The 25,673-nt window shown below is 37.1% G+C and overlaps 4 protein-coding genes across 5 annotated transcripts in view; 2 read left to right on the forward strand and 2 right to left on the reverse strand.

Moving 5' to 3' along the window:
* Window positions 1-25,673, forward strand: part of LOC143825613 (protein eyes shut homolog) — a 392,680-nt gene that overhangs the window by 226,669 nt on the left and 140,338 nt on the right. The window contains exon 10 of the mRNA XM_077313795.1: window positions 2,789-2,955. Coding sequence (XP_077169910.1) covers window positions 2,789-2,955 — 167 coding nt within the window. The remainder of the gene's footprint in view (window positions 1-2,788; window positions 2,956-25,673) is intronic.
* LOC143822482 (uncharacterized) lies at window positions 3,679-6,510 on the reverse strand. The gene is made up of 2 exons (XM_077307681.1): window positions 4,112-6,510; window positions 3,679-3,871 (listed from the first exon to the last, which is right to left on the reverse strand). Exon 1 carries the CDS (start codon window positions 6,431-6,433, stop codon window positions 4,481-4,483), a length of 1,953 nt encoding a protein of 650 aa, XP_077163796.1. The 5' UTR covers window positions 6,434-6,510; the 3' UTR covers window positions 3,679-3,871; window positions 4,112-4,480.
* On the reverse strand, window positions 6,579-11,784 carry LOC143822474 (uncharacterized). 2 transcript variants are annotated; one of them, XM_077307668.1, is made up of 3 exons: window positions 11,247-11,784; window positions 7,480-11,006; window positions 6,579-7,239 (listed from the first exon to the last, which is right to left on the reverse strand). In XM_077307668.1, exon 2 carries the CDS (start codon window positions 9,799-9,801, stop codon window positions 7,849-7,851), a length of 1,953 nt encoding a protein of 650 aa, XP_077163783.1. In that variant the 5' UTR covers window positions 9,802-11,006; window positions 11,247-11,784; the 3' UTR covers window positions 6,579-7,239; window positions 7,480-7,848. The 2 variants fall into 2 exon arrangements, with proteins under 2 accessions (XP_077163783.1, XP_077163776.1); XM_077307661.1 differs by lacking the exon at window positions 11,247-11,784 and having other exon boundaries at window positions 7,480-11,231.
* LOC143822489 (uncharacterized) lies at window positions 14,451-17,456 on the forward strand. The gene is made up of 2 exons (XM_077307694.1): window positions 14,451-17,070; window positions 17,311-17,456. The coding sequence occupies exon 1, from the start codon at window positions 14,749-14,751 to the stop codon at window positions 16,699-16,701; it is 1,953 nt and encodes a 650-aa protein (XP_077163809.1). The 5' UTR covers window positions 14,451-14,748; the 3' UTR covers window positions 16,702-17,070; window positions 17,311-17,456.

The following is a 25,673-nucleotide window of genomic DNA, read 5'->3' on the forward strand; positions in this document are numbered from 1 at the left end:
TGTTATTACAAATCTCAGTAGCATTTCAAATAGGTTTGGCCTCAATCAACCTGAGAGAGCGGCAAGCTGGATGGCTGATTATCTCCACCTGAGTCACCTCCTTTGTTCAGACTTCATTTTGCATTTGTGTACATGGTTGTGGTCCTTTCAACACATGCATAAAAAGCATCAGAAGAGAGAGTGCATTGCTGGAACTTTTATGCTGTCCAGTCAGTTGACCAATATTTACACTAGCCTTGCAAACTGTTTACATTCATAGTTGCTGACTGTGGCACTTATAGTGTCATTATTATCAAAAGTTACCAGGATAAACACGCAATATAACCCCACCTGTGTGAGTTCTGAGGCTATATGAGGAACAGAAATTGCAAGACAAATTGATTTACATACACATTTCTTTAACTCGAAAACCTCCACCATACAGAAAAATTTATTCTAAATACATCCAACTAACATGTAGATATAACACTGAATAGAACCTTTCAAAAGAGACTCTGATTTCAGTATGTTCTTGCAAGTCCACACCAGCTTTTCCCAAAGGTCAGATTCTTCTAAGTCATTCTCCTCTCATATGGATTTCAGTTGCAACAAACTGGACAATGCAGTAACCAGGTTTCTCAGTCTGAATCTAGAAATACATAGTTTTGAAATAATAATATAGTTACAACAGTAAAACTAGTTACACTAAATTTAACACACACACACCTTTTGCTAGTTAATTTTTCACATAAATCATTTTCCAGTTAATTTATACAGAATGATAAAAGCTCAGAAAATCTTTGCTAGTCAGATTTTTCACTCAGACTCAGCCAGACTTATTACAGACACTGTCACACAGGGCTTTTGTACACCAGGGTCCCATGATCCCCAGCATAGCCTTTTTCAGGTGGTCAAAGGTGGTCCATTTTTCATTAGCAGAAAAGCTGATTGGATCCAACTCAGTGACTCCCATGGGGGAAGAACCCATCTAAATGTGACCACCATAGAATATAGAATTGATCACATCAAAGAACATCACATTGGGGAAACAAAACCAGAACTAAAATATATACAAATACATAAAAATGACAATTAAAAGTCAGGAAGGAGGGATCACTGAGGCAACTGAAACAAGCAGTCTTCACCTGTAAGTTGATGATAGCAGCAGAAGAAAATAGATGAGCCACCACGAGGAGAGTTTTGGTGCCAAGGATGAAAAGGCTCTCTGAGAAGACTATCCACTTAATTTCAGAAGTAAGAGTCCCTCAAAACAGGGCCTCTGAAGATGACAATAGTGATCAGATATGTCCATGAGGGTACAGGTAGTCCTTCAGGTATGTTGGTTCTAAACCATATAGGGCTTTAAAGATGCCCAGAAACAAATTAGGAGTCAGAACAGGTTGAGAAAGTCTAACAGGCCTTTGGGCTTTATGGCCTATTTTACTGAGAAAAAAATAGTATCTTCTTGATTTGCAGTTTAGATGTAGCAATGAAGTTCCATGATCTCATATTCCAATCATGAATTTGGAGGACCACAGAGAATTTCTCACAGAAGATTCCTTATGTACAGCATTTTACAAGCTCATAATAAGGTCTCTATCTGAGGCAGGTATACGGTCTTTAATATAACATGATAAATCAACCACAAGATCAAACAGTAGATTAGGACCCTACTCCTCTACACTTCTCCCTGATATTAAGAACAAAAACAAGAAAAGTAGCGAACGTTATGGGGCCACATCAATGGCATGATAGAGACATCATCTTGTTGATGGGGCCATATCAATGGCATGATAGAGACAACCATATTTGGCAATCAATCTCCAATTCAGTATCTTTTAGCACGTGGTGGGAAGTTCTTCAGAATACATATCTTAACAGCACAGTACATTAAAAATTTACCCACATTAGTAACTGCCACAGCCAGCTTTTAACTACTTCATGTTTGAGGATGTCACAGAGATTATACATGGACAGCCATTCGTTACCAACTCAGACTAATCACGTTTTCACATAACATTTAATGTGATTATAAAACTCACTGCTATAGCCATTTCAAAGAGTGCTGCTCCCCCCTTTTCCCCTTGTACAATCTTCCTCATCGCTTTTTAAAAAAAAAACATTCTAAATGGTACCACTATAGTTGAAAACCAATATAGCACTTCAGTACTGTAGCAACACCATTGAGATGCCTTGATTCAATAGAGTCTTTCTCAACTAAAAAACATCTTCATCCTTTCTCCCCAGATCTGGTAATTATCATCTGCAAGGCTATCTATTGAGTGGCCATGCCCTGCATTAAGGGAATCACTATCTTTGTTCCAGCTTTTGCTCTGCACTTGCTGGCATATGAATAGCTTCTAGTTATTTTAAAAGGAGATTAATAAATACATGCAGGAGGATTGTGACATCAATAGCTATTAGACATGATGGTTAAATGGATCTTCCTTGTCCAGATGCAACAAAAACATCTTAGGTATTACTTAAATATTACTTAAATATTATGAGTCTTCTGGTCTATCTAGCTGGCCTTTAAAAGAAAAATCATATATCTAGTGAACTAGATGAAACATCAGCCTAAACCAGAAGGTCTCTTACTATTATATGCCATTTCTTTTATGACTTTAGGTTTTGTTGCAATAAGGGTTTAATGACTTTCCAAAGTAAGTGTTACAGATGAAATATCAAATTCTCAGGCACATTTCTTCTTTGCCTGTGACTTATTGTATATATCTGCTTAGCCTCAGGATAAGTTGCAGAGATTGAGATCTTTTTTCTATATCTGTGTGCGTGTAATTCTCACTTCTAGTTGTGTGCGAATGGAGGAAGATGTTTCCATGATGAAGACAACCAGGGTTATCACTGTGTCTGTCTTCCTGGCTGGACAGGACCTACATGCCTGGAAAATATTAATGACTGTGAAGTGAGCTGGTGCCAGAATGGAGGCACTTGTGAAGATGGAATCAACAAATACAGGTACTAGCATGCCCTCCTCCCTGCAGCTTTCTCCTTTAAACCTCTGGGTTGTCTCAAGACGTGATTGAAATACTGTTTCCCTCCTGCAGCTTTCAACTGCAATTAAAATGTCATTGCTGTTGCATTTATCCCCTTCACATTCTAAAATGTTATGGGCAGTAACTTGCAATAAACATAGCTATTTAAGTAAACAGATTGATTACCCAGACTGTATTTCACAAGCTCAGGGCAGAAGGAACATTGACTTGAGAAGAAAGTCCAACAAGAGTGATACAATATCTAATTAATATCCCCTCCTCCAAAATAAAAGGAATAATTAAGAACAAAAAGGGTAAGGGAGTGTTTCTTGTCAAATGTACATAAAGACATCTGAAAAACAGGACAATACAGCAACACTTCAAGCAAACTGGTCAATCTCAGTTGAAATTACCTAGCTACAGCACTCTGAATGTTCATTGGAACACATAGAGGCTTTTCACATGACCATTCTAAACCAGTTGTAATTTGTTGTTGGCTTGATTTTAGGTTAAGCAATACATGGAGGGGTTTCAGGCATTCTTCAGTTAACAAGCTGACATGCTATGGCCTTTTCAGACAGTGCTGTTCCCCACACCCTTTTTCTCCATGCAATCTTTCTCAGAAGTTTGTTTTTAATGTTCTAAATGGTGCTGCTATAGCACTAAACCAATGTAGCACTTCAGTAGTATACCACGAAAAGAAAGGGACGGTTCAGAATTATTGTAACAGAAGAAGAAGAACCTATCCCGGGCTATATTCAACAATTTAACAATAAATACAAATAAACGTTTCTTATCTCTTCTTATATTTTTTCTTATATTTTTATGTGTATAAGCACAACCAGAACGGCCTCTAGATTACACCGTTTTCAATTTTGTTTTCCTCAGTGGTTGTCCTTCTAAAATACAAAAGCATACAATTAATACAGGCTTATCAACCATTTTTACAAAACAGAAGAGAACATATTTAACTGAACATAGTCATTATTCTAGTCTACAATAGTACATACCTCCTATAATTTTTATAAATATACAGTCATTGTTTCTTTAATATATATATAAATCAAAAGCCAGCCTTTTGGCTATTATCGTAAACCTTATAAAAATTATAAAAATTATACTAAAGGGCCAAGTCTTACCTTTAAATTATATTATATATATGTGGCCTTTGGCTCTCTGGTTTGGGGAGGTCTGTTCAAAAGACTCATCCCACTGGGTTGTAGACTGCCTCTGGTAATTATACTCTAGCTGAGAAACTTACTCCATGCCACACCTATACCAATTAAAGCTGCAGTCTCATCTAAAAGCGAAGAGTTCCAAACATATGTAAAAAATATATTTTAAGGGCTCTAAATTCTCCCAATTGGCTATGAAGCCTATCAGTTAGGATTTAAATTATAATAAACTTTCTTCCAAGGTACCCCTATAGAGGCTATTAATCTTATACCTAGCTTAAGTTTAAGAAATTACAGCATCATTTTGCAGTCCTTGTGTTTGCAGGTGCTACCTCACAGGAAGCAAGAAAGTTCCAAATTCGTGTTTAAGCCTTTAGGGCTCATAGTTTCCAGTGAGTAAATATAAAAACTTTCACGTTGTCTCAAGATCTTATTGATGTCCATCTTGTGGTGTCCAACAGTTGAGATTTGTTCAAGTCCAAAGAATAGTAAATCTTCTGGTTTGTGTCCTTTTTCCATGAAGTGAGTCACCATCGGAGCATCTGTTATCCGGTGTCTAAGTCTGGACTGGTGTTCCTGGATCCGGACCCTAATTGGACGGCTGGTAATACCAATGTACAATTGCGCACATGGACATATAATACAATATACTAAGTTTTTACTTGAACAGTTAATAAAACGATTGATCCTCACATAGAAGCCATTACCTGTTGCCCTGTATTCCTTGATAGGTAACAAATACTTACAAACCCCACATGTACCACATTTGTAATTGCCTTTAGGAAAGTTACTTGCTGATGTTTCAGTATTAAATTGTTTTTTATTAATTAGTTCACCTATAGTGTGGTTGCGCCTCCATGCTAATCTTAACCCATTTTCACATCCAGGTAAGTCCCTGATTAAATGCCAATGTTTAAATAATATTTTTCTGATATTTGTGGCAAAATATGAATAATCAAAAGCACAGGTCAATTTCTGATCTTTTACTCTCTTATTGTACTGCAATAAATCATGTCTCTCCTTGGCATCTACCCTAGTTTTAGCCTGCTTGATAATAGATGGTGGGTAGCCACGATGTTCAAGGGCTTTACCTAATTCTTTACTGGCATTTTCATAAGAAGAGGAGTAATAGTTAATGCGTTTATGTCTCAAAAATTGCCCATAGGGTAAATTTCTTATGAGGTGGGGAGGATGAAAGCTATTGAAATGAAGAAGTGTGTTCCGATCTGTTGGTTTTTTGTATGATGTGGTGGTCAATCTACCATCTGGTTTTAAAGTGACCAAAGTGTCTAAAAATGGTACTTCCACCATGTCATAATGACCTATAAATTTGATTGTGGAATGCTGGCTATTAACCCATTGTATGAATTGTTCTATGGAGTCTGGATTTAAATAAACAAGAAAAATATCATCCAGGAATCTGGTATAAAAATTAATATCAGACTTAAATGGATTAGTAATATCGTTGTATAACCACTGGTTTTCAAGGTAAATCATAAAGAGGTTTGCGATGGTTGGGGCCATCGGGGAGCCCATAGAGACTCCATGAGTTTGTAAGTATAAATTGTCTTCAAATTCAAAGTAATTATTTTCAAAAATCAAATCCAATAAATCCAGCAAAAAGTGTGTAGGTGGGATACATAATTGTCTATTGTCTAACAAATTTTGTATAACTAATCTTGCCTCTTCCAATGGAATGTTGGTATATAAGGATGTGACATCCATAGTCATTAATACTGCTCCTTTTGGTACCCTTAATTTTTCTATGAGGTTAATAAAGTGGGTAGTGTCTTTTAACAATGTGTCTTGAGTTGGAAGCAGCTTCTGAAAATGAAAATCTATAAATTTGGCTAAAGGTTCCAAGAAGGATCCACATTGTGAAATAATTGGTCTGCCTATGGGTGGACGGTCAGGTTTATGTATTTTTGGTAAAATATATATGTGAGGGATCCTTGGGTACTTGTTTTCAAGAAAAGCAGCTTCATTATTATTAATATATCCAAGTCCCAAGCCCTCATGTATTACAATCCTGATTACTCTTATGATCTCATTAATACAACTATAATTAACAGGTTTATAATATTTTCTGTCATTTAGTTGCCTGAGGACTTCATTTCTATAATCCTCTGTGTTCAGTACTACTATACCTCCTCCTTTATCAGCTGGTTTTATAGTGATGTCTGGATCAGATTGTAACTGTTGCAAAGTATTAAATTCCTCTTGGGTAAGATTAAAAGGGGCATTTCTTCTCTTGTATTTCAGTACCTCCAAATCCCTAAGTACCATTTTTTCAAAAGTGCTTATTTCAGGTACCTCTATTAAGGGTATAAATGTTGATTTTGCTCTAAATCTAACTGGCTGTGTAATCTCCGTAGACTGTGGAAAATAATATTTCAATTTAAGTAGACGTGTGAGCTTTCAGTCAGTTTCTTAATATTAGAGTCCAATTCTTCTAATTTGTTATCATAAATATCCTGAGTCACTTTAGATTTGAGATTATTTTTGAGCTGAGAGATCTCAGTGTCCATGGTTTCTAATTGTTTGGAACTCTGCTCTATGATTAACAACATGAGATCAAATGAGCATTTGGTAAGAATAGCTGCCCATTTTTGTTTAAAGTCATCATTGTCTGTGAATAATGTAGGATATTTTTGTATTCTAAGGCCCCTGGGAATTCTATCATTGTTTAAATATTCATTTAAGTAAACAGCATGTAAATGGGTTTTCAATTTATGTTTAGACAAATATGTTAATTGTTCCCAATCCCCAGGTGGGGCATCATTATTCACATTTAAAGGAGGTAAGTTTTGAGTAATTCTATCTCTATCCTCATTATTAAAGGCAAAGCCTTGTTTCCAAGTAGCCATCACAAGATAAGAGTACACCACGAAAAGAAAGGGACGGTTCAGAATTATTGTAACAGAAGAAGAAGAACCTATCCCGGGCTATATTCAACAATTTAACAATAAATACAAATAAACGTTTCTTATCTCTTCTTATATTTTTTCTTATATTTTTATGTGTATAAGCACAACCAGAACGGCCTCTAGATTACACCGTTTTCAATTTTGTTTTCCTCAGTGGTTGTCCTTCTAAAATACAAAAGCATACAATTAATACAGGCTTATCAACCATTTTTACAAAACAGAAGAGAACATATTTAACTGAACATAGTCATTATTCTAGTCTACAATAGTACATACCTCCTATAATTTTTATAAATATACAGTCATTGTTTCTTTAATATATATATAAATCAAAAGCCAGCCTTTTGGCTATTATCGTAAACCTTATAAAAATTATAAAAATTATACTAAAGGGCCAAGTCTTACCTTTAAATTATATTATATATATGTGGCCTTTGGCTCTCTGGTTTGGGGAGGTCTGTTCAAAAGACTCATCCCACTGGGTTGTAGACTGCCTCTGGTAATTATACTCTAGCTGAGAAACTTACTCCATGCCACACCTATACCAATTAAAGCTGCAGTCTCATCTAAAAGCGAAGAGTTCCAAACATATGTAAAAAATATATTTTAAGGGCTCTAAATTCTCCCAATTGGCTATGAAGCCTATCAGTTAGGATTTAAATTATAATAAACTTTCTTCCAAGGTACCCCTATAGAGGCTATTAATCTTATACCTAGCTTAAGTTTAAGAAATTACAGCATCATTTTGCAGTCCTTGTGTTTGCAGGTGCTACCTCACAGGAAGCAAGAAAGTTCCAAATTCGTGTTTAAGCCTTTAGGGCTCATAGTTTCCAGTGAGTAAATATAAAAACTTTCACGTTGTCTCAAGATCTTATTGATGTCCATCTTGTGGTGTCCAACAGTTGAGATTTGTTCAAGTCCAAAGAATAGTAAATCTTCTGGTTTGTGTCCTTTTTCCATGAAGTGAGTCACCATCGGAGCATCTGTTATCCGGTGTCTAAGTATGGACTGGTGTTCCTGGATCCGGACCCTAATTGGACGGCTGGTAATACCAATGTACAATTGCGCACATGGACATATAATACAATATACTAAGTTTTTACTTGAACAGTTAATAAAACGATTGATCCTCACATAGAAGCCATTACCTGTTGCCCTGTATTCCTTGATAGGTAACAAATACTTACAAACCCCACATGTACCACATTTGTAATTGCCTTTAGGAAAGTTACTTGCTGATGTTTCAGTATTAAATTGTTTTTTATTAATTAGTTCACCTATAGTGTGGTTGCGCCTCCATGCTAATCTTAACCCATTTTCACATCCAGGTAAGTCCCTGATTAAATGCCAATGTTTAAATAATATTTTTCTGATATTTGTGGCAAAATATGAATAATCAAAAGCACAGGTCAATTTCTGATCTTTTACTCTCTTATTGTACTGCAATAAATCATGTCTCTCCTTGGCATCTACCCTAGTTTTAGCCTGCTTGATAATAGATGGTGGGTAGCCACGATGTTCAAGGGCTTTACCTAATTCTTTACTGGCATTTTCATAAGAAGAGGAGTAATAGTTAATGCGTTTATGTCTCAAAAATTGCCCATAGGGTAAATTTCTTATGAGGTGGGGAGGATGAAAGCTATTGAAATGAAGAAGTGTGTTCCGATCTGTTGGTTTTTTGTATGATGTGGTGGTCAATCTACCATCTGGTTTTAAAGTGACCAAAGTGTCTAAAAATGGTACTTCCACCATGTCATAATGACCTATAAATTTGATTGTGGAATGCTGGCTATTAACCCATTGTATGAATTGTTCTATGGAGTCTGGATTTAAATAAACAAGAAAAATATCATCCAGGAATCTGGTATAAAAATTAATATCAGACTTAAATGGATTAGTAATATCGTTGTATAACCACTGGTTTTCAAGGTAAATCATAAAGAGGTTTGCGATGGTTGGGGCCATCGGGGAGCCCATAGAGACTCCATGAGTTTGTAAGTATAAATTGTCTTCAAATTCAAAGTAATTATTTTCAAAAATCAAATCCAATAAATCCAGCAAAAAGTGTGTAGGTGGGATACATAATTGTCTATTGTCTAACAAATTTTGTATAACTAATCTTGCCTCTTCCAATGGAATGTTGGTATATAAGGATGTGACATCCATAGTCATTAATACTGCTCCTTTTGGTACCCTTAATTTTTCTATGAGGTTAATAAAGTGGGTAGTGTCTTTTAACAATGTGTCTTGAGTTGGAAGCAGCTTCTGAAAATGAAAATCTATAAATTTGGCTAAAGGTTCCAAGAAGGATCCACATTGTGAAATAATTGGTCTGCCTATGGGTGGACGGTCAGGTTTATGTATTTTTGGTAAAATATATATGTGAGGGATCCTTGGGTACTTGTTTTCAAGAAAAGCAGCTTCATTATTATTAATATATCCAAGTCCCAAGCCCTCATGTATTACAATCCTGATTACTCTTATGATCTCATTAATACAACTATAATTAACAGGTTTATAATATTTTCTGTCATTTAGTTGCCTGAGGACTTCATTTCTATAATCCTCTGTGTTCAGTACTACTATACCTCCTCCTTTATCAGCTGGTTTTATAGTGATGTCTGGATCAGATTGTAACTGTTGCAAAGTATTAAATTCCTCTTGGGTAAGATTAAAAGGGGCATTTCTTCTCTTGTATTTCAGTACCTCCAAATCCCTAAGTACCATTTTTTCAAAAGTGCTTATTTCAGGTACCTCTATTAAGGGTATAAATGTTGATTTTGCTCTAAATCTAACTGGCTGTGTAATCTCCGTAGACTGTGGAAAATAATATTTCAATTTAAGTAGACGTGTGAGCTTAAAAAGGTCTACTCTGGTGCGAAAGGCATTGTATTTAGGTACAGGAACAAAGGAGAGGCCTTTGTTTAAAACTTTGATTTGTGTTTCAGTTAGTGTCTTATTGGATAAATTAAAGACTATTTCTTGCGGGATCCTCTCCTGCTCCCCTGAAAATCCGATTGATATCTATTAGGTTGACGCAAGCGTCTTTGGGGTCTTAAAGCACTTCTTGGAGGTAGTGGTTCCTCACTAGAAAAGCTTGCAGTATCTATTTCCGATTCAGAAAAAGTATCTGGATCCCAAGTAACATTTTTTGTTTTAAAACGAGGATGTTTATAGGTTAACCATGGGTAAACATTATCTGAAGCATAGTCTCTCTGATCACGATTGAACTTACGATTCTTGAATTCTTTAATACTTTCAGTCAGTTTCTTAATATTAGAGTCCAATTCTTCTAATTTGTTATCATAAATATCCTGAGTCACTTTAGATTTGAGATTATTTTTGAGCTGAGAGATCTCAGTGTCCATGGTTTCTAATTGTTTGGAACTCTGCTCTATGATTAACAACATGAGATCAAATGAGCATTTGGTAAGAATAGCTGCCCATTTTTGTTTAAAGTCATCATTGTCTGTGAATAATGTAGGATATTTTTGTATTCTAAGGCCCCTGGGAATTCTATCATTGTTTAAATATTCATTTAAGTAAACAGCATGTAAATGGGTTTTCAATTTATGTTTAGACAAATATGTTAATTGTTCCCAATCCCCAGGTGGGGCATCATTATTCACATTTAAAGGAGGTAAGTTTTGAGTAATTCTATCTCTATCCTCATTATTAAAGGCAAAGCCTTGTTTCCAAGTAGCCATCACAAGATAAGAGTACACCACGAAAAGAAAGGGACGGTTCAGAATTATTGTAACAGAAGAAGAAGAACCTATCCCGGGCTATATTCAACAATTTAACAATAAATACAAATAAACGTTTCTTATCTCTTCTTATATTTTTTCTTATATTTTTATGTGTATAAGCACAACCAGAACGGCCTCTAGATTACACCGTTTTCAATTTTGTTTTCCTCAGTGGTTGTCCTTCTAAAATACAAAAGCATACAATTAATACAGGCTTATCAACCATTTTTACAAAACAGAAGAGAACATATTTAACTGAACATAGTCATTATTCTAGTCTACAATAGTACATACCTCCTATAATTTTTATAAATATACAGTCATTGTTTCTTTAATATATATATAAATCAAAAGCCAGCCTTTTGGCTATTATCGTAAACCTTATAAAAATTATAAAAATTATACTAAAGGGCCAAGTCTTACCTTTAAATTATATTATATATATGTGGCCTTTGGCTCTCTGGTTTGGGGAGGTCTGTTCAAAAGACTCATCCCACTGGGTTGTAGACTGCCTCTGGTAATTATACTCTAGCTGAGAAACTTACTCCATGCCACACCTATACCAATTAAAGCTGCAGTCTCATCTAAAAGCGAAGAGTTCCAAACATATGTAAAAAATATATTTTAAGGGCTCTAAATTCTCCCAATTGGCTATGAAGCCTATCAGTTAGGATTTAAATTATAATAAACTTTCTTCCAAGGTACCCCTATAGAGGCTATTAATCTTATACCTAGCTTAAGTTTAAGAAATTACAGCATCATTTTGCAGTCCTTGTGTTTGCAGGTGCTACCTCACAGGAAGCAAGAAAGTTCCAAATTCGTGTTTAAGCCTTTAGGGCTCATAGTTTCCAGTGAGTAAATATAAAAACTTTCACGTTGTCTCAAGATCTTATTGATGTCCATCTTGTGGTGTCCAACAGTTGAGATTTGTTCAAGTCCAAAGAATAGTAAATCTTCTGGTTTGTGTCCTTTTTTCATGAAGTGAGTCACCATCGGAGCATCTGTTATCCGGTGTCTAAGTCTGGACTGGTGTTCCTGGATCCGGACCCTAATTGGACGGCTGGTAATACCAATGTACAATTGCGCACATGGACATATAATACAATATACTAAGTTTTTACTTGAACAGTTAATAAAACGATTGATCCTCACATAGAAGCCATTACCTGTTGCCCTGTATTCCTTGATAGGTAACAAATACTTACAAACCCCACATGTACCACATTTGTAATTGCCTTTAGGAAAGTTACTTGCTGATGTTTCAGTATTAAATTGTTTTTTATTAATTAGTTCACCTATAGTGTGGTTGCGCCTCCATGCTAATCTTAACCCATTTTCACATCCAGGTAAGTCCCTGATTAAATGCCAATGTTTAAATAATATTTTTCTGATATTTGTGGCAAAATATGAATAATCAAAAGCACAGGTCAATTTCTGATCTTTTACTCTCTTATTGTACTGCAATAAATCATGTCTCTCCTTGGCATCTACCCTAGTTTTAGCCTGCTTGATAATAGATGGTGGGTAGCCACGATGTTCAAGGGCTTTACCTAATTCTTTACTGGCATTTTCATAAGAAGAGGAGTAATAGTTAATGCGTTTATGTCTCAAAAATTGCCCATAGGGTAAATTTCTTATGAGGTGGGGAGGATGAAAGCTATTGAAATGAAGAAGTGTGTTCCGATCTGTTGGTTTTTTGTATGATGTGGTGGTCAATCTACCATCTGGTTTTAAAGTGACCAAAGTGTCTAAAAATGGTACTTCCACCATGTCATAATGACCTATAAATTTGATTGTGGAATGCTGGCTATTAACCCATTGTATGAATTGTTCTATGGAGTCTGGATTTAAATAAACAAGAAAAATATCATCCAGGAATCTGGTATAAAAATTAATATCAGACTTAAATGGATTAGTAATATCGTTGTATAACCACTGGTTTTCAAGGTAAATCATAAAGAGGTTTGCGATGGTTGGGGCCATCGGGGAGCCCATAGAGACTCCATGAGTTTGTAAGTATAAATTGTCTTCAAATTCAAAGTAATTATTTTCAAAAATCAAATCCAATAAATCCAGCAAAAAGTGTGTAGGTGGGATACATAATTGTCTATTGTCTAACAAATTTTGTATAACTAATCTTGCCTCTTCCAATGGAATGTTGGTATATAAGGATGTGACATCCATAGTCATTAATACTGCTCCTTTTGGTACCCTTAATTTTTCTATGAGGTTAATAAAGTGGGTAGTGTCTTTTAACAATGTGTCTTGAGTTGGAAGCAGCTTCTGAAAATGAAAATCTATAAATTTGGCTAAAGGTTCCAAGAAGGATCCACATTGTGAAATAATTGGTCTGCCTATGGGTGGACGGTCAGGTTTATGTATTTTTGGTAAAATATATATGTGAGGGATCCTTGGGTACTTGTTTTCAAGAAAAGCAGCTTCATTATTATTAATATATCCAAGTCCCAAGCCCTCATGTATTACAATCCTGATTACTCTTATGATCTCATTAATACAACTATAATTAACAGGTTTATAATATTTTCTGTCATTTAGTTGCCTGAGGACTTCATTTCTATAATCCTCTGTGTTCAGTACTACTATACCTCCTCCTTTATCAGCTGGTTTTATAGTGATGTCTGGATCAGATTGTAACTGTTGCAAAGTATTAAATTCCTCTTGGGTAAGATTAAAAGGGGCATTTCTTCTCTTGTATTTCAGTACCTCCAAATCCCTAAGTACCATTTTTTCAAAAGTGCTTATTTCAGGTACCTCTATTAAGGGTATAAATGTTGATTTTGCTCTAAATCTAACTGGCTGTGTAATCTCCGTAGACTGTGGAAAATAATATTTCAATTTAAGTAGACGTGTGAGCTTAAAAAGGTCTACTCTGGTGCGAAAGGCATTGTATTTAGGTACAGGAACAAAGGAGAGGCCTTTGTTTAAAACTTTGATTTGTGTTTCAGTTAGTGTCTTATTGGATAAATTAAAGACTATTTCTTGCGGGATCCTCTCCTGCTCCCCTGAAAATCCGATTGATATCTATTAGGTTGACGCAAGCGTCTTTGGGGTCTTAAAGCACTTCTTGGAGGTAGTGGTTCCTCACTAGAAAAGCTTGCAGTATCTATTTCCGATTCAGAAAAAGTATCTGGATCCCAAGTAACATTTTTTGTTTTAAAACGAGGATGTTTATAGGTTAACCATGGGTAAACATTATCTGAAGCATAGTCTCTCTGATCACGATTGAACTTACGATTCTTGAATTCTTTAATACTTTCAGTCAGTTTCTTAATATTAGAGTCCAATTCTTCTAATTTGTTATCATAAATATCCTGAGTCACTTTAGATTTGAGATTATTTTTGAGCTGAGAGATCTCAGTGTCCATGGTTTCTAATTGTTTGGAACTCTGCTCTATGATTAACAACATGAGATCAAATGAGCATTTGGTAAGAATAGCTGCCCATTTTTGTTTAAAGTCATCATTGTCTGTGAATAATGTAGGATATTTTTGTATTCTAAGGCCCCTGGGAATTCTATCATTGTTTAAATATTCATTTAAGTAAACAGCATGTAAATGGGTTTTCAATTTATGTTTAGACAAATATGTTAATTGCGTCAACCTAATAGATATCAATCGGATTTTCAGGGGAGCAGGAGAGGATCCCGCAAGAAATAGTCTTTAATTTATCCAATAAGACACTAACTGAAACACAAATCAAAGTTTTAAACAAAGGCCTCTCCTTTGTTCCTGTACCTAAATACAATGCCTTTCGCACCAGAGTAGACCTTTTTAAGCTCACACGTCTACTTAAATTGAAATATTATTTTCCACAGTCTACGGAGATTACACAGCCAGTTAGATTTAGAGCAAAATCAACATTTATACCCTTAATAGAGGTACCTGAAATAAGCACTTTTGAAAAAATGGTACTTAGGGATTTGGAGGTACTGAAATACAAGAGAAGAAATGCCCCTTTTAATCTTACCCAAGAGGAATTTAATACTTTGCAACAGTTACAATCTGATCCAGACATCACTATAAAACCAGCTGATAAAGGAGGAGGTATAGTAGTACTGAACACAGAGGATTATAGAAATGAAGTCCTCAGGCAACTAAATGACAGAAAATATTATAAACCTGTTAATTATAGTTGTATTAATGAGATCATAAGAGTAATCAGGATTGTAATACATGAGGGCTTGGGACTTGGATATATTAATAATAATGAAGCTGCTTTTCTTGAAAACAAGTACCCAAGGATCCCTCACATATATATTTTACCAAAAATACATAAACCTGACCGTCCACCCATAGGCAGACCAATTATTTCACAATGTGGATCCTTCTTGGAACCTTTAGCCAAATTTATAGATTTTCATTTTCAGAAGCTGCTTCCAACTCAAGACACATTGTTAAAAGACACTACCCACTTTATTAACCTCATAGAAAAATTAAGGGTACCAAAAGGAGCAGTATTAATGACTATGGATGTCACATCCTTATATACCAACATTCCATTGGAAGAGGCAAGATTAGTTATACAAAATTTGTTAGACAATAGACAATTATGTATCCCACCTACACACTTTTTGCTGGATTTATTGGATTTGATTTTTGAAAATAATTACTTTGAATTTGAAGACAATTTATACTTACAAACTCATGGAGTCTCTATGGGCTCCCCGATGGCCCCAACCATCGCAAACCTCTTTATGATTTACCTTGAAAACCAGTGGTTATACAACGATATTACTAATCCATTTAAGTCTGATATTAATTTTTATACCAGATTCCTGGATGATATTTTTCTTGTTTATTTAAATCCAGACTCCATAGAACAATTCATACAATGGGTTAATAGCCAGCATTCCACAATCAAATTTATAGGTCATTATGACATGGTGGAAGTACCATTTTTAGACACTTTGGTCACTTTAAAACCAGATGGTAGATTGACCACCACATCATACAAAAAACCAACAGATCGGAACACACTTCTTCATTTCAATAGCTTTCATCCTCCCCACCTCATAAGAAATTTACCCTATGGGCAATTTTTGAGACATAAACGCATTAACTATTACTCCTCTTCTTATGAAAATGCCAGTAAAGAATTAGGTAAAGCCCTTGAACATCGTGGCTACCCACCATCTATTATCAAGCAGGCTAAAACTAGGGTAGATGCCAAGGAGAGACATGATTTATTGCAGTACAATAAGAGAGTAAAAGATCAGAAATTGACCTGTGCTTTTGATTATTCATATTTTGCCACAAATATCAGAAAAATATTATTTAAACATTGGCATTTAATCAGGGACTTACCTGGATGTGAAAATGGGTTAAGATTAGCATGGAGGCGCAACCACACTATAGGTGAACTAATTAATAAAAAACAATTTAATACTGAAACATCAGCAAGTAACTTTCCTAAAGGCAATTACAAATGTGGTACATGTGGGGTTTGTAAGTATTTGTTACCTATCAAGGAATACAGGGCAACAGGTAATGGCTTCTATGTGAGGATCAATCGTTTTATTAACTGTTCAAGTAAAAACTTAGTATATTGTATTATATGTCCATGTGCGCAATTGTACATTGGTATTACCAGCCGTCCAATTAGGGTCCGGATCCAGGAACACCAGTCCAGACTTAGACACCGGATAACAGATGCTCCGATGGTGACTCACTTCATGGAAAAAGGACACAAACCAGAAGATTTACTATTCTTTGGACTTGAACAAATCTCAACTGTTGGACACCACAAGATGGACATCAATAAGATCTTGAGACAACGTGAAAGTTTTTATATTTACTCACTGGAAACTATGAGCCCTAAAGGCTTAAACACGAATTTGGAACTTTCTTGCTTCCTGTGAGGTAGCACCTGCAAACACAAGGACTGCAAAATGATGCTGTAATTTCTTAAACTTAAGCTAGGTATAAGATTAATAGCCTCTATAGGGGTACCTTGGAAGAAAGTTTATTATAATTTAAATCCTAACTGATAGGCTTCATAGCCAATTGGGAGAATTTAGAGCCCTTAAAATATATTTTTTACATATGTTTGGAACTCTTCGCTTTTAGATGAGACTGCAGCTTTAATTGGTATAGGTGTGGCATGGAGTAAGTTTCTCAGCTAGAGTATAATTACCAGAGGCAGTCTACAACCCAGTGGGATGAGTCTTTTGAACAGACCTCCCCAAACCAGAGAGCCAAAGGCCACATATATATAATATAATTTAAAGGTAAGACTTGGCCCTTTAGTATAATTTTTATAATTTTTATAAGGTTTACGATAATAGCCAAAAGGCTGGCTTTTGATTTATATATATATTAAAGAAACAATGACTGTATATTTATAAAAATTATAGGAGGTATGTACTATTGTAGACTAGAATAATGACTATGTTCAGTTAAATATGTTCTCTTCTGTTTTGTAAAAATGGTTGATAAGCCTGTATTAATTGTATGCTTTTGTATTTTAGAAGGACAACCACTGAGGAAAACAAAATTGAAAACGGTGTAATCTAGAGGCCGTTCTGGTTGTGCTTATACACATAAAAATATAAGAAAAAATATAAGAAGAGATAAGAAACGTTTATTTGTATTTATTGTTAAATTGTTGAATATAGCCCGGGATAGGTTCTTCTTCTTCTGTTACAGCACTTCAGTAGTATAGCAACACCATTGAGATGTCTTGACTCATTGGAGCCTTTCTCAACCAAAAGCATCTTCATCCTTTCTCTCCTGGTAATTAACACCTGCAAGGCTATCTGTGCAATAGCCATGCCCTGCATTAAGGGGGTCACTATATTGGTTCCTTTGTTCCAGTTTTGGCTCTGTCCTTGCTGGCACTTGAATAGTTTCTAGCTATTTTTATCTTTTTAATCAATTTTGCTACATATCTTGACCCCAGAGCCCTGTTGGCAGAGTACCAGTGTAGCAGTCAGGAAACTAAGATCAACAAAACCTTTATTTGTGGAGTTAACAACCGGAATAGAAACTAGAAGAGCCTTACTAGCTGACAGAGAGTTCCAGGTGATTGTGGAAAAAAGGTCTAAGAATAGCATTCTGAAGACAGACAAGAGAAGCTGCTCTAGAAAGAAGGTACTTCTCCTACAGTCCTCTCTAGCTAGAGCTTGCTGCCCCCTGCAGGATCTTCTTTCTTCTTCTTCCTTGTACAGAAGGCATTGCTTTATTTCAACAGATAAACATCTTTAATGTAGCACTTGCTAGGCACATTATATACTTCTACGTCTCACTTGTGCTAGCTGAAGAAGAAGAAGAAATTAGACTCTCAGTGCACTGCAACAACCTGGAGTCACTGACTACCGAGGTTAATTGATCTGCCCCAATGTTGCTGCATTATGGTATAAACAGAAGCACGATTACTTTAGCCCTTCTTCAATCTGGGCCAGTTCTTTGCTCAGTGATTCAGGCTCTGGAGACTCTAAGCTATGTTTCATGCCAGTCTTACACAGGTGAGTTTTTCACTGCGATCACATTAAGATGAGATAAATGTATGTGGTAAGGCACCAGTGCACTGAAGCCCTTAAATGCCAAAGCAAGGTCAAGCAGGATATGTTCATGTTGTGATCCCTATTAACCTCCCAAAATAAAAAGAGAGAGACAGAAAAGCAGAGGGAGATCAAAACTGGCAAAGTTCCTCAAGAACACTGTGGCTCTGAGATTCAGAACATGCAGAATGGGGAAATCTTGTCATGCAGATTTTAGAACAAGTATTTTCATAATGCATAAGTAAATGTATGAAGGACCACAACTATTCTGCGATGTGCACTGAGGGTGGTGATGCTTAGGAATGGATTGTTAGGAATAGGAAACCAAGGAATCCAGGGCAATGCACATATATCTCCTCTCTCTGTTTTATCTTCAGAGCAGCCCAGTTAGACGGGTTTATTATTGGGCTTCATGGCAGGGATGGAAAAAACAGGACCCTCTCCAGCAGCTCCCATTTTTTTCTGCAGCCTCTGGTTCTATATATCTATATTAATAAATTGCTGCATTGTGTGATTTGGGGGGTGGGGTGGAGAGTATGAAGTTGTCATGTGATTATTTTGCTTGATATTAATTACAAATGTGCCTCGCCATCTGTGGCTATCACTGAAACAGAAATGAATGCAATTTTTCCTGTCATTCAGAAAGAGACAGAATGTTTTTGGTCATAGCCAGTTTGCCATTTTCATGTAAAAGACTCTGAAAGAGCTAGTTCCCAAAAAGATTCTTAGGAAATAAGCACTTTTATAATATTTTTTGCTCTGTGTATCATCAAAATCCTGTACCAAGTTATTCCAGTTCCAGTCCACTGTAAGCTTAGCAACATCCAGGTGGGGTCTGGAGTTCAGACTGCAGAGATCAGTTCCCATAGAAGAAATTTATTTGTTTGTTTGTTTGTTTCTTTGTTTATATACCTCCCTCCCCTGAGGCTCAGGGCAGTTTACATAAAACTCAGAAAACAGTACATGGAACTTAGCTTTATAACAACAGCAACAACAACAACATTAAACTGTAACAGAGGTAACAGAGTATAATGATGCAAACAGGTCCAGAGCAGAATGCATAGGTGGATTTCTGGGAGGGAGGGAGCAGGGGTCCTGTAGATGTTGCTGGTAACCTGGTCTCAATCAAATGCCTGGAGGAAGACCTCTCTTTTGCCAGGTAGGGCCAGGTCGGGAGCTAGTAGCTTGGCTTGGCAGATGTGGTAAAATACTGATGTGCCCTGGACTTCCATTGTGAGGGAAGCATCCAGGATCATGCTCAGGTTCCTGGCAGAGTGAGCCGTTGAGAGCTGCACACCATCCAGGGAGGGCAGACACGCTTCCTCCCATGGACCCTTCCTACCCAGCCACAGGACTTCCGTCTTTCAAGGATTGAGCTTCAGATTACACTGCTTGAGCCATCTCATCACTGCTTCCAGGCGGCTGGCTAATATTTCTGGGGGAGAGTCAGGGTGGCCATCCATCAGGAGGAAGAGCTGGGTGTTATCTGCATATTGATGACAACCCAGCCGGAACCTCCGTACCAGTTGTGCAAGAGGGCACGTGAAGATGTTGAATAGGATAGGAGAGAGGACCACTCCCTGTGGGACTCCACTAGTAAGCTGTTGGCAGTAGTTTGGTAGTTTGGGAAGCTGGCATAGTATATCATACAATCTAGGAAAAAACTGAGTTCTTCTCCTTCCCCCTACTTCATTTCTCTCCCTCCTCATACTCTCCCCTTTCCATGTACTCTCCTCAAATCTCCAAGAATGTCCCGAGCTAGAGTTGGCAACCATAGTGAAATCAATTACTTAGCCTGGGGTAACTGCATTGTTGGTTGTCCTCCACATCTTCCAAATACTTTTATAAATAAATAATTCCTAGCATCTTGTTTTGAAATGCTATAAAGGTATTAAAGAAGTTATATTTGTCTCTGGTCGATTGCAGTCCTTTCCTTATTCTGTACATGTGTGGAGAGGAAAGTTGAGATCCCTTCTTGTGGACATAGGTTATTGAAGGAGCCTAGGGTTAATGGCAAACAAACTGAAGCACCTTTAATGTAAAGAGAAATTATCCTAAACCAACTCCTTATGACAGACTAGCCCAAGGAGGATTGGTGAGAAAAATCTCATAGGGTAGTATCACTGAACTCTAAGCCAGTCATCTGGGGAAAGGAAATGCTGATGCATCTCTTGGCTCATCTGTTGACATATATTCTGTAGAAGACAATGCACAGACTAGATGCTTTCGAATTATGGTGTTGGAGTTGAATGCTGCGAATATCATGGACAGCCAAAGTTGCCAACACAATAGTTTTAGAGAGGAGCAAACCAACTATGTCATTAGAAAGCAAGATATTGCGGCTAAAGCTCACTTACTTTGGACACATCATGCAATCAAACTCGATAGAAAAATCATTAATGCTCAGCATGGTCAGTGGCAAAAGGAAATGTGGTCGCCAAAGGTTCTGCTGGCTCAACACGATCAAAGCCGATACAGGGATGACCATGAACCAACTGAAAGAAGCGGTCATTGGCAAAGACAAATGGAGAAAACTTTCCTATAGAATTGCCGAAGGTCGGACACGACTGAACGGATAACATCATCATCATCAATGCACAAACATGGTCAGTATTGAGCTTTGAGTCAGTGTGTAGTTGCCCAACCACAGGAGAGCTCCAGTGTTGTAAGGAGACCCACACTGAGTATCAGGGGAAGGAGTCTTGTTGCTGCAGATCAGATCTTCGCACCTGGGTATTTAGGAAGTGACTGTGATTTGCTCTCTGTGTCTGTCTGTGTGTGAGTGGGGGGGGGGGATACTTGATGGAATATTCAAGGGAAGATTGTAAAGGCTGTCGTCATTGTAGGAAAAAGCTAACAACACTATCCCACAAATATAAGGGCATGCTGCAATCATTGGTTAGGTTCTCAGTGAAAAACTCAACTTCCTTCTCATGGGGATGCTGATGAGCTCTGTGATGAGGAGCTGTCAATTGCTATGGAACCCACAAAGTGTGAAGAAATGAATTAGAGTTTAATAGTGTATGAGATGAACAATTATGACATTTTACCATCACACACACAGTGCTCGTACCAGTTTCTGGACATGGGCATAAGGTGCTTTTATTTATCCTTCTGGTGATCCATACTTAAAATAAAGCGGCTTGCTTCCTGACAAGTAAACATCAGTTAGCTATGTTCACACAAAGTCTGCCAAATGTGTTAGCAATGTAATCCAAGCTGTGATTTTGACCCACTTACTGATGCATGCCAGAAAAGGTGCAATGCAGTAATGAATCTGTTACACGTCTCCCCCTGCACCCTGCTGAATCCCTTACATGTAACACCACGGAAAGCTACTATTCTAACAGTTTCTGGGAGATAAAATTGCAAGCAAGCAAACTATTATTTTCTGTTGTTTCTCTGCTACTTATTTTCTCTTTCCAGTTTCTATCGAGAAAACTGGAGGTAAAATCACTGCTAATAGCTACTAGTAGCTCTGAAAGCTATAAAATCTGTAAAGTGATTCACTGTAACTATGTACAGCCACTCAGTTTTTAGTTTATACTTTGATCAGGGGCGGGTTTTCAGAGCAGGCTTCTCTGGCAGCTTTTCGTCTTTTGTTTTCCATCTTGCTATGCCTGCAGGCTGTACTATTATTGTTCTTGTTTTTTACCTTCAACCATCATATTTTAAAAACTGACAAGCCTCTGTTTATTTCTGTAATTATTTTTACATCCGGTACATGTAAATTTGTACATACAAGAATATGTAAACATGTCAGTCGGTAGGCAATAGCACAGAGGTAGTGACAGCTGGTTTCAATGTCCCCTGCAGGAAGGGGGACTTGATGAATCCTTGTTAGTCTGAGGAAGAGTGCTTGCACGCTAAAAGCTCATGCCCTGAATAAATTTTTGTTGGTCTTAAAGGTGCTACTGGACTCTGATTTCCTTGTTAGCATGTTCAGGGATAAGGTTCAAGCAGCAGAAAAGTGCAGACCTGTTGAAATTCATTTCAGTGAAAATTATATTACTTTCAAAACATTTGATTGAAGAAAACACTAACATTTCTCCTCAAATTTATCTTTAAATGAAACTAAGGGTTATATTCCCAAAAGTATGTAAAACCAGTTCTCGAAAATTTCAGTCAAATTACATATTGGAAGTAGCTTTCCTCAATGTGCTATGTCACTTATAAATTCTTCCTTAATCTTGATTTTGATTAAAGTAATTGCATCAATTATGTTTAGCATCAATTAAATTTAGCACGAGTGCTCTTTCCTTTATGCAGTAATTATTATGTCCCATTTTACTGTAGTCTCAATTTGAAATTAGGCCTGGCAAGGCTGTTTCTCACCCCAAATGGAAATTATAAGAGTGAGTAAACCCAAGATCTTTCATTCTCCGGCTGACATCACCAAGAATAAGATTAGGTTCCAGATTCCTCCCCAAAAGCCTCAAAATGCTCTTACCTGCCATTGGTGGCGGCAGGATTGAGAAATTCCTGCCTCTCACCTCCGCATCTAGTTTCTAGACTGCCATGATCTCAAATAGAGTTATACACTTCAAAGTCCATTGAGGGGCCAAATGAGATGCGGAAATGTCTCACAGATCTGACTAGGATTGCCAGCTCTGGGTTAGGAAATACCTGGAAGCTTTGGATGTGGGGCTGGAGTGAGTGGAATTTACAGCAGGGAGGGATCTCAGTGTTGCATAATGCTATGGGGTCCCCCCTCCAAAGCATGCATTTTCTCCAAGGGAACTGATTTCTTTAGTTTGGAGATGACCCGTAATTCCAGGAGATCCCCAGGTCCTACCTGGAAATTGGAATCCCTAGTTATGGCCCACAGACAACATCATTTTACAGTGATTTTCAAATGCTTTGAGGACCTGATCCAGATCAGGTCCAGAGCATGGTTGACTGAGGTACTGAGAGCCAGTTTGGTGTAGTGGTTAGGAGTGCAGATTTGTAATCTGGCATGCTCAGTTCAATTCTGCACTCCCCCACATACAACCAGCTGGGTGACCTTGGGCTCGCCATGGCACTGATAAAACTGTTCTGACCAAGCAGTAATATCAGGGCTCTCTCAGCCTCACCCACCCCACAGGGTGTCTGTTGTGGGGAGAGGAAAGGGAAGGAGACTGTAAGCTGCTTTGAGCCTCCTTCAGGTAGGGAAAAGCGGCATATAAGAACCAACTCTTCTTCTTCTTGTCCCACCTAATGACTTTCAGTTGCTAAAATGGCCACGCCCCCTGTGGCAGTTTTTGCCCTTGAAAAGGTGCAGGGAGGGACAACAGCACCTTAGCTTTCCATGCGGAAGGGATTTCTGCAACATGCTTAAATTATTTAAAAATGGCATTGGCATGGCCCAAGGACAGGAATCACACATATAGTTTGGCCAAATTCAAGAGTCTTAGAGGGGTGTAATTTTGCTTTATTTTATTATACATTTCCCACTGCTGCAAGCAGTACTTGTAAATAAGATAGACTATAGATAAAGTTTATGAATCTCTGTTGTTTAGAAGCTGAATGATAGTTTCATCATAAATACACAGAGTGTTCATGTTGTGAGTACATGTTGAATTGCAGTCCCATTAAAGTGAATAGTTATCTAGCCACTGATTTAAGGAAAGCTTGGTGGGACTTAAATAACTGGCAGAATGTATTTTGTGTGAGCCCTTCTCTAATTTGACATTTTAGTTAGGCTTAAATATATAGTTCTTCAGAAAAAAAATATTTGTTAGTTCATTTGTTTCCTTGTTTGTTTACAATATTTCTGTGCTGCCAGTTCTGATTTTTACTAAAAACCATTGCATAAACCACACGCCATTATAAACAAAACCATTAAAAACATAAGACATTAGATTTTGGTAGTATAAAAGCTAGTCATAATTTTTTCTACGGTTCTTAAATCAAAAACTACTGATGATTATCTTTGTTTTCTCTGTTCTCAACCTAGTTTTAAGCCAATAAAGGCTGTGTGTGTGTGGCTATCCATAAAACAGAGATAACCTTTTATAAACTGATGATAAACCCCTAGAAACTTTTACAAACTGAACTTCTAATTAAAAACCCTTCGTAAAATATATGTTTTAGCCTGATGCCTTAAAAAAAAAACTTAAAGTAGGTGCCAGGTAAGCCTCAAGGGTTAGGATATTTCAAAGATGAGATGCTACCACTGATAATGCCCTGTATGCAGTAGATGTACCATTTTTAGTGGTAATACATGGTCCCATGCAGTTTAATATCCTTTTATCCTACTCTCTCAAAAATTAGCTTTTCTTCAGTTCACATAAAATATATCTTAGAGAGAGAGAGATTCTGGTTATCACAGTGAAAGAGTACAGAGGTGCATCCTCTCCTCATTAATGAGTTTGGTATCCAGGATGACTGGATGAGCCGTACATTTCGCCACACTTTCCTTATACCAATATTGGGGCAGCAATTCATGTAGAAAGAACATGTAGCTGCATGCTGGAGCAAAATCACTTATTTTGAACATAAATTACACCATACTGAGTGAAACCATTACTCTATCAGGTATATCTTCCCTTCTCCCCTACAGCTCCCCCCCAAAAAAAAAGAAAAAAAAAAAGAATGTTAAGATGAGACAGTTTAAATCTGCTTAAGGTCCCTGACCCCAGAGTGATAAAACTGGCCAGGGATATTTCAGGGCCAGTGATATTTCAGCCCTGCCCCCTGGAATACTCTGTGGGACCTTACAGCTCTAGCTCAGCAAACGTAATTAGGAATACACATGTGGAATTCTAAGGATAGAACCTTTTAGAGTCCATTGATTCATAAAGTCATCATAAATGAGAAGCAACTTGACAACACCTAGCACACACGGAAATCTGCAAGGGTTTGCCAGAGGCCTCTCTTTTCCTGCTTCCCTTTCCTTTCTAGGGTTGCCCATTTGGAGATCTCTTGGGGCATTTCCACATATTGTAAAAAAATAGTGTTATGCCACTTTCGTCTGCCACATTTTCATGCTTCTTGCACTCCGCATACCTGCTTGAAATGGCGAAGAGACCAATGCACTTTACATGTGACTCTCTTCTGCCTGTCAATCAAGCCAGTCAGCCAATCATCTTTCAAAAAGTTTTAAAGGGCCCGCAAAGCCAGCTATGCATCTATTCACAATGCATCTATTCATTTTTATAATGCCATTCCTTATGGAATCATGAGCCTTGAATCTTTTAAAAATTAATCTTATTCCTGATTGGGGGGGGAGGTTAGAGAGGCATGCTTTGTGTTTTAGCTGGGGAGAAAGGGTGTGTGTGTGGTTTTTTTGCTTCGCCTGCATGATTGATAGCCTATTCCTTGCTCCACACAGTTTGCTTAAAAAAAAA

This window comes from Paroedura picta, chromosome 1, assembly GCF_049243985.1.
Source record: "Paroedura picta isolate Pp20150507F chromosome 1, Ppicta_v3.0, whole genome shotgun sequence".
Classification (NCBI taxonomy): domain Eukaryota; kingdom Metazoa; phylum Chordata; class Lepidosauria; order Squamata; family Gekkonidae; genus Paroedura; species Paroedura picta.

What these genes read in the sequence shown, in the direction of transcription:
- LOC143822482 (XM_077307681.1), bottom strand. Translation starts at nt 6,433, where the DNA reads ATGGTACTTAGGGATTTGGAGGTACTGAAATACAAGAGAAGAAATGCC.
- LOC143822474 (XM_077307668.1), bottom strand. Translation starts at nt 9,801, where the DNA reads ATGGTACTTAGGGATTTGGAGGTACTGAAATACAAGAGAAGAAATGCC.
- LOC143822489 (XM_077307694.1), top strand. Translation starts at nt 14,749, where the DNA reads ATGGTACTTAGGGATTTGGAGGTACTGAAATACAAGAGAAGAAATGCC.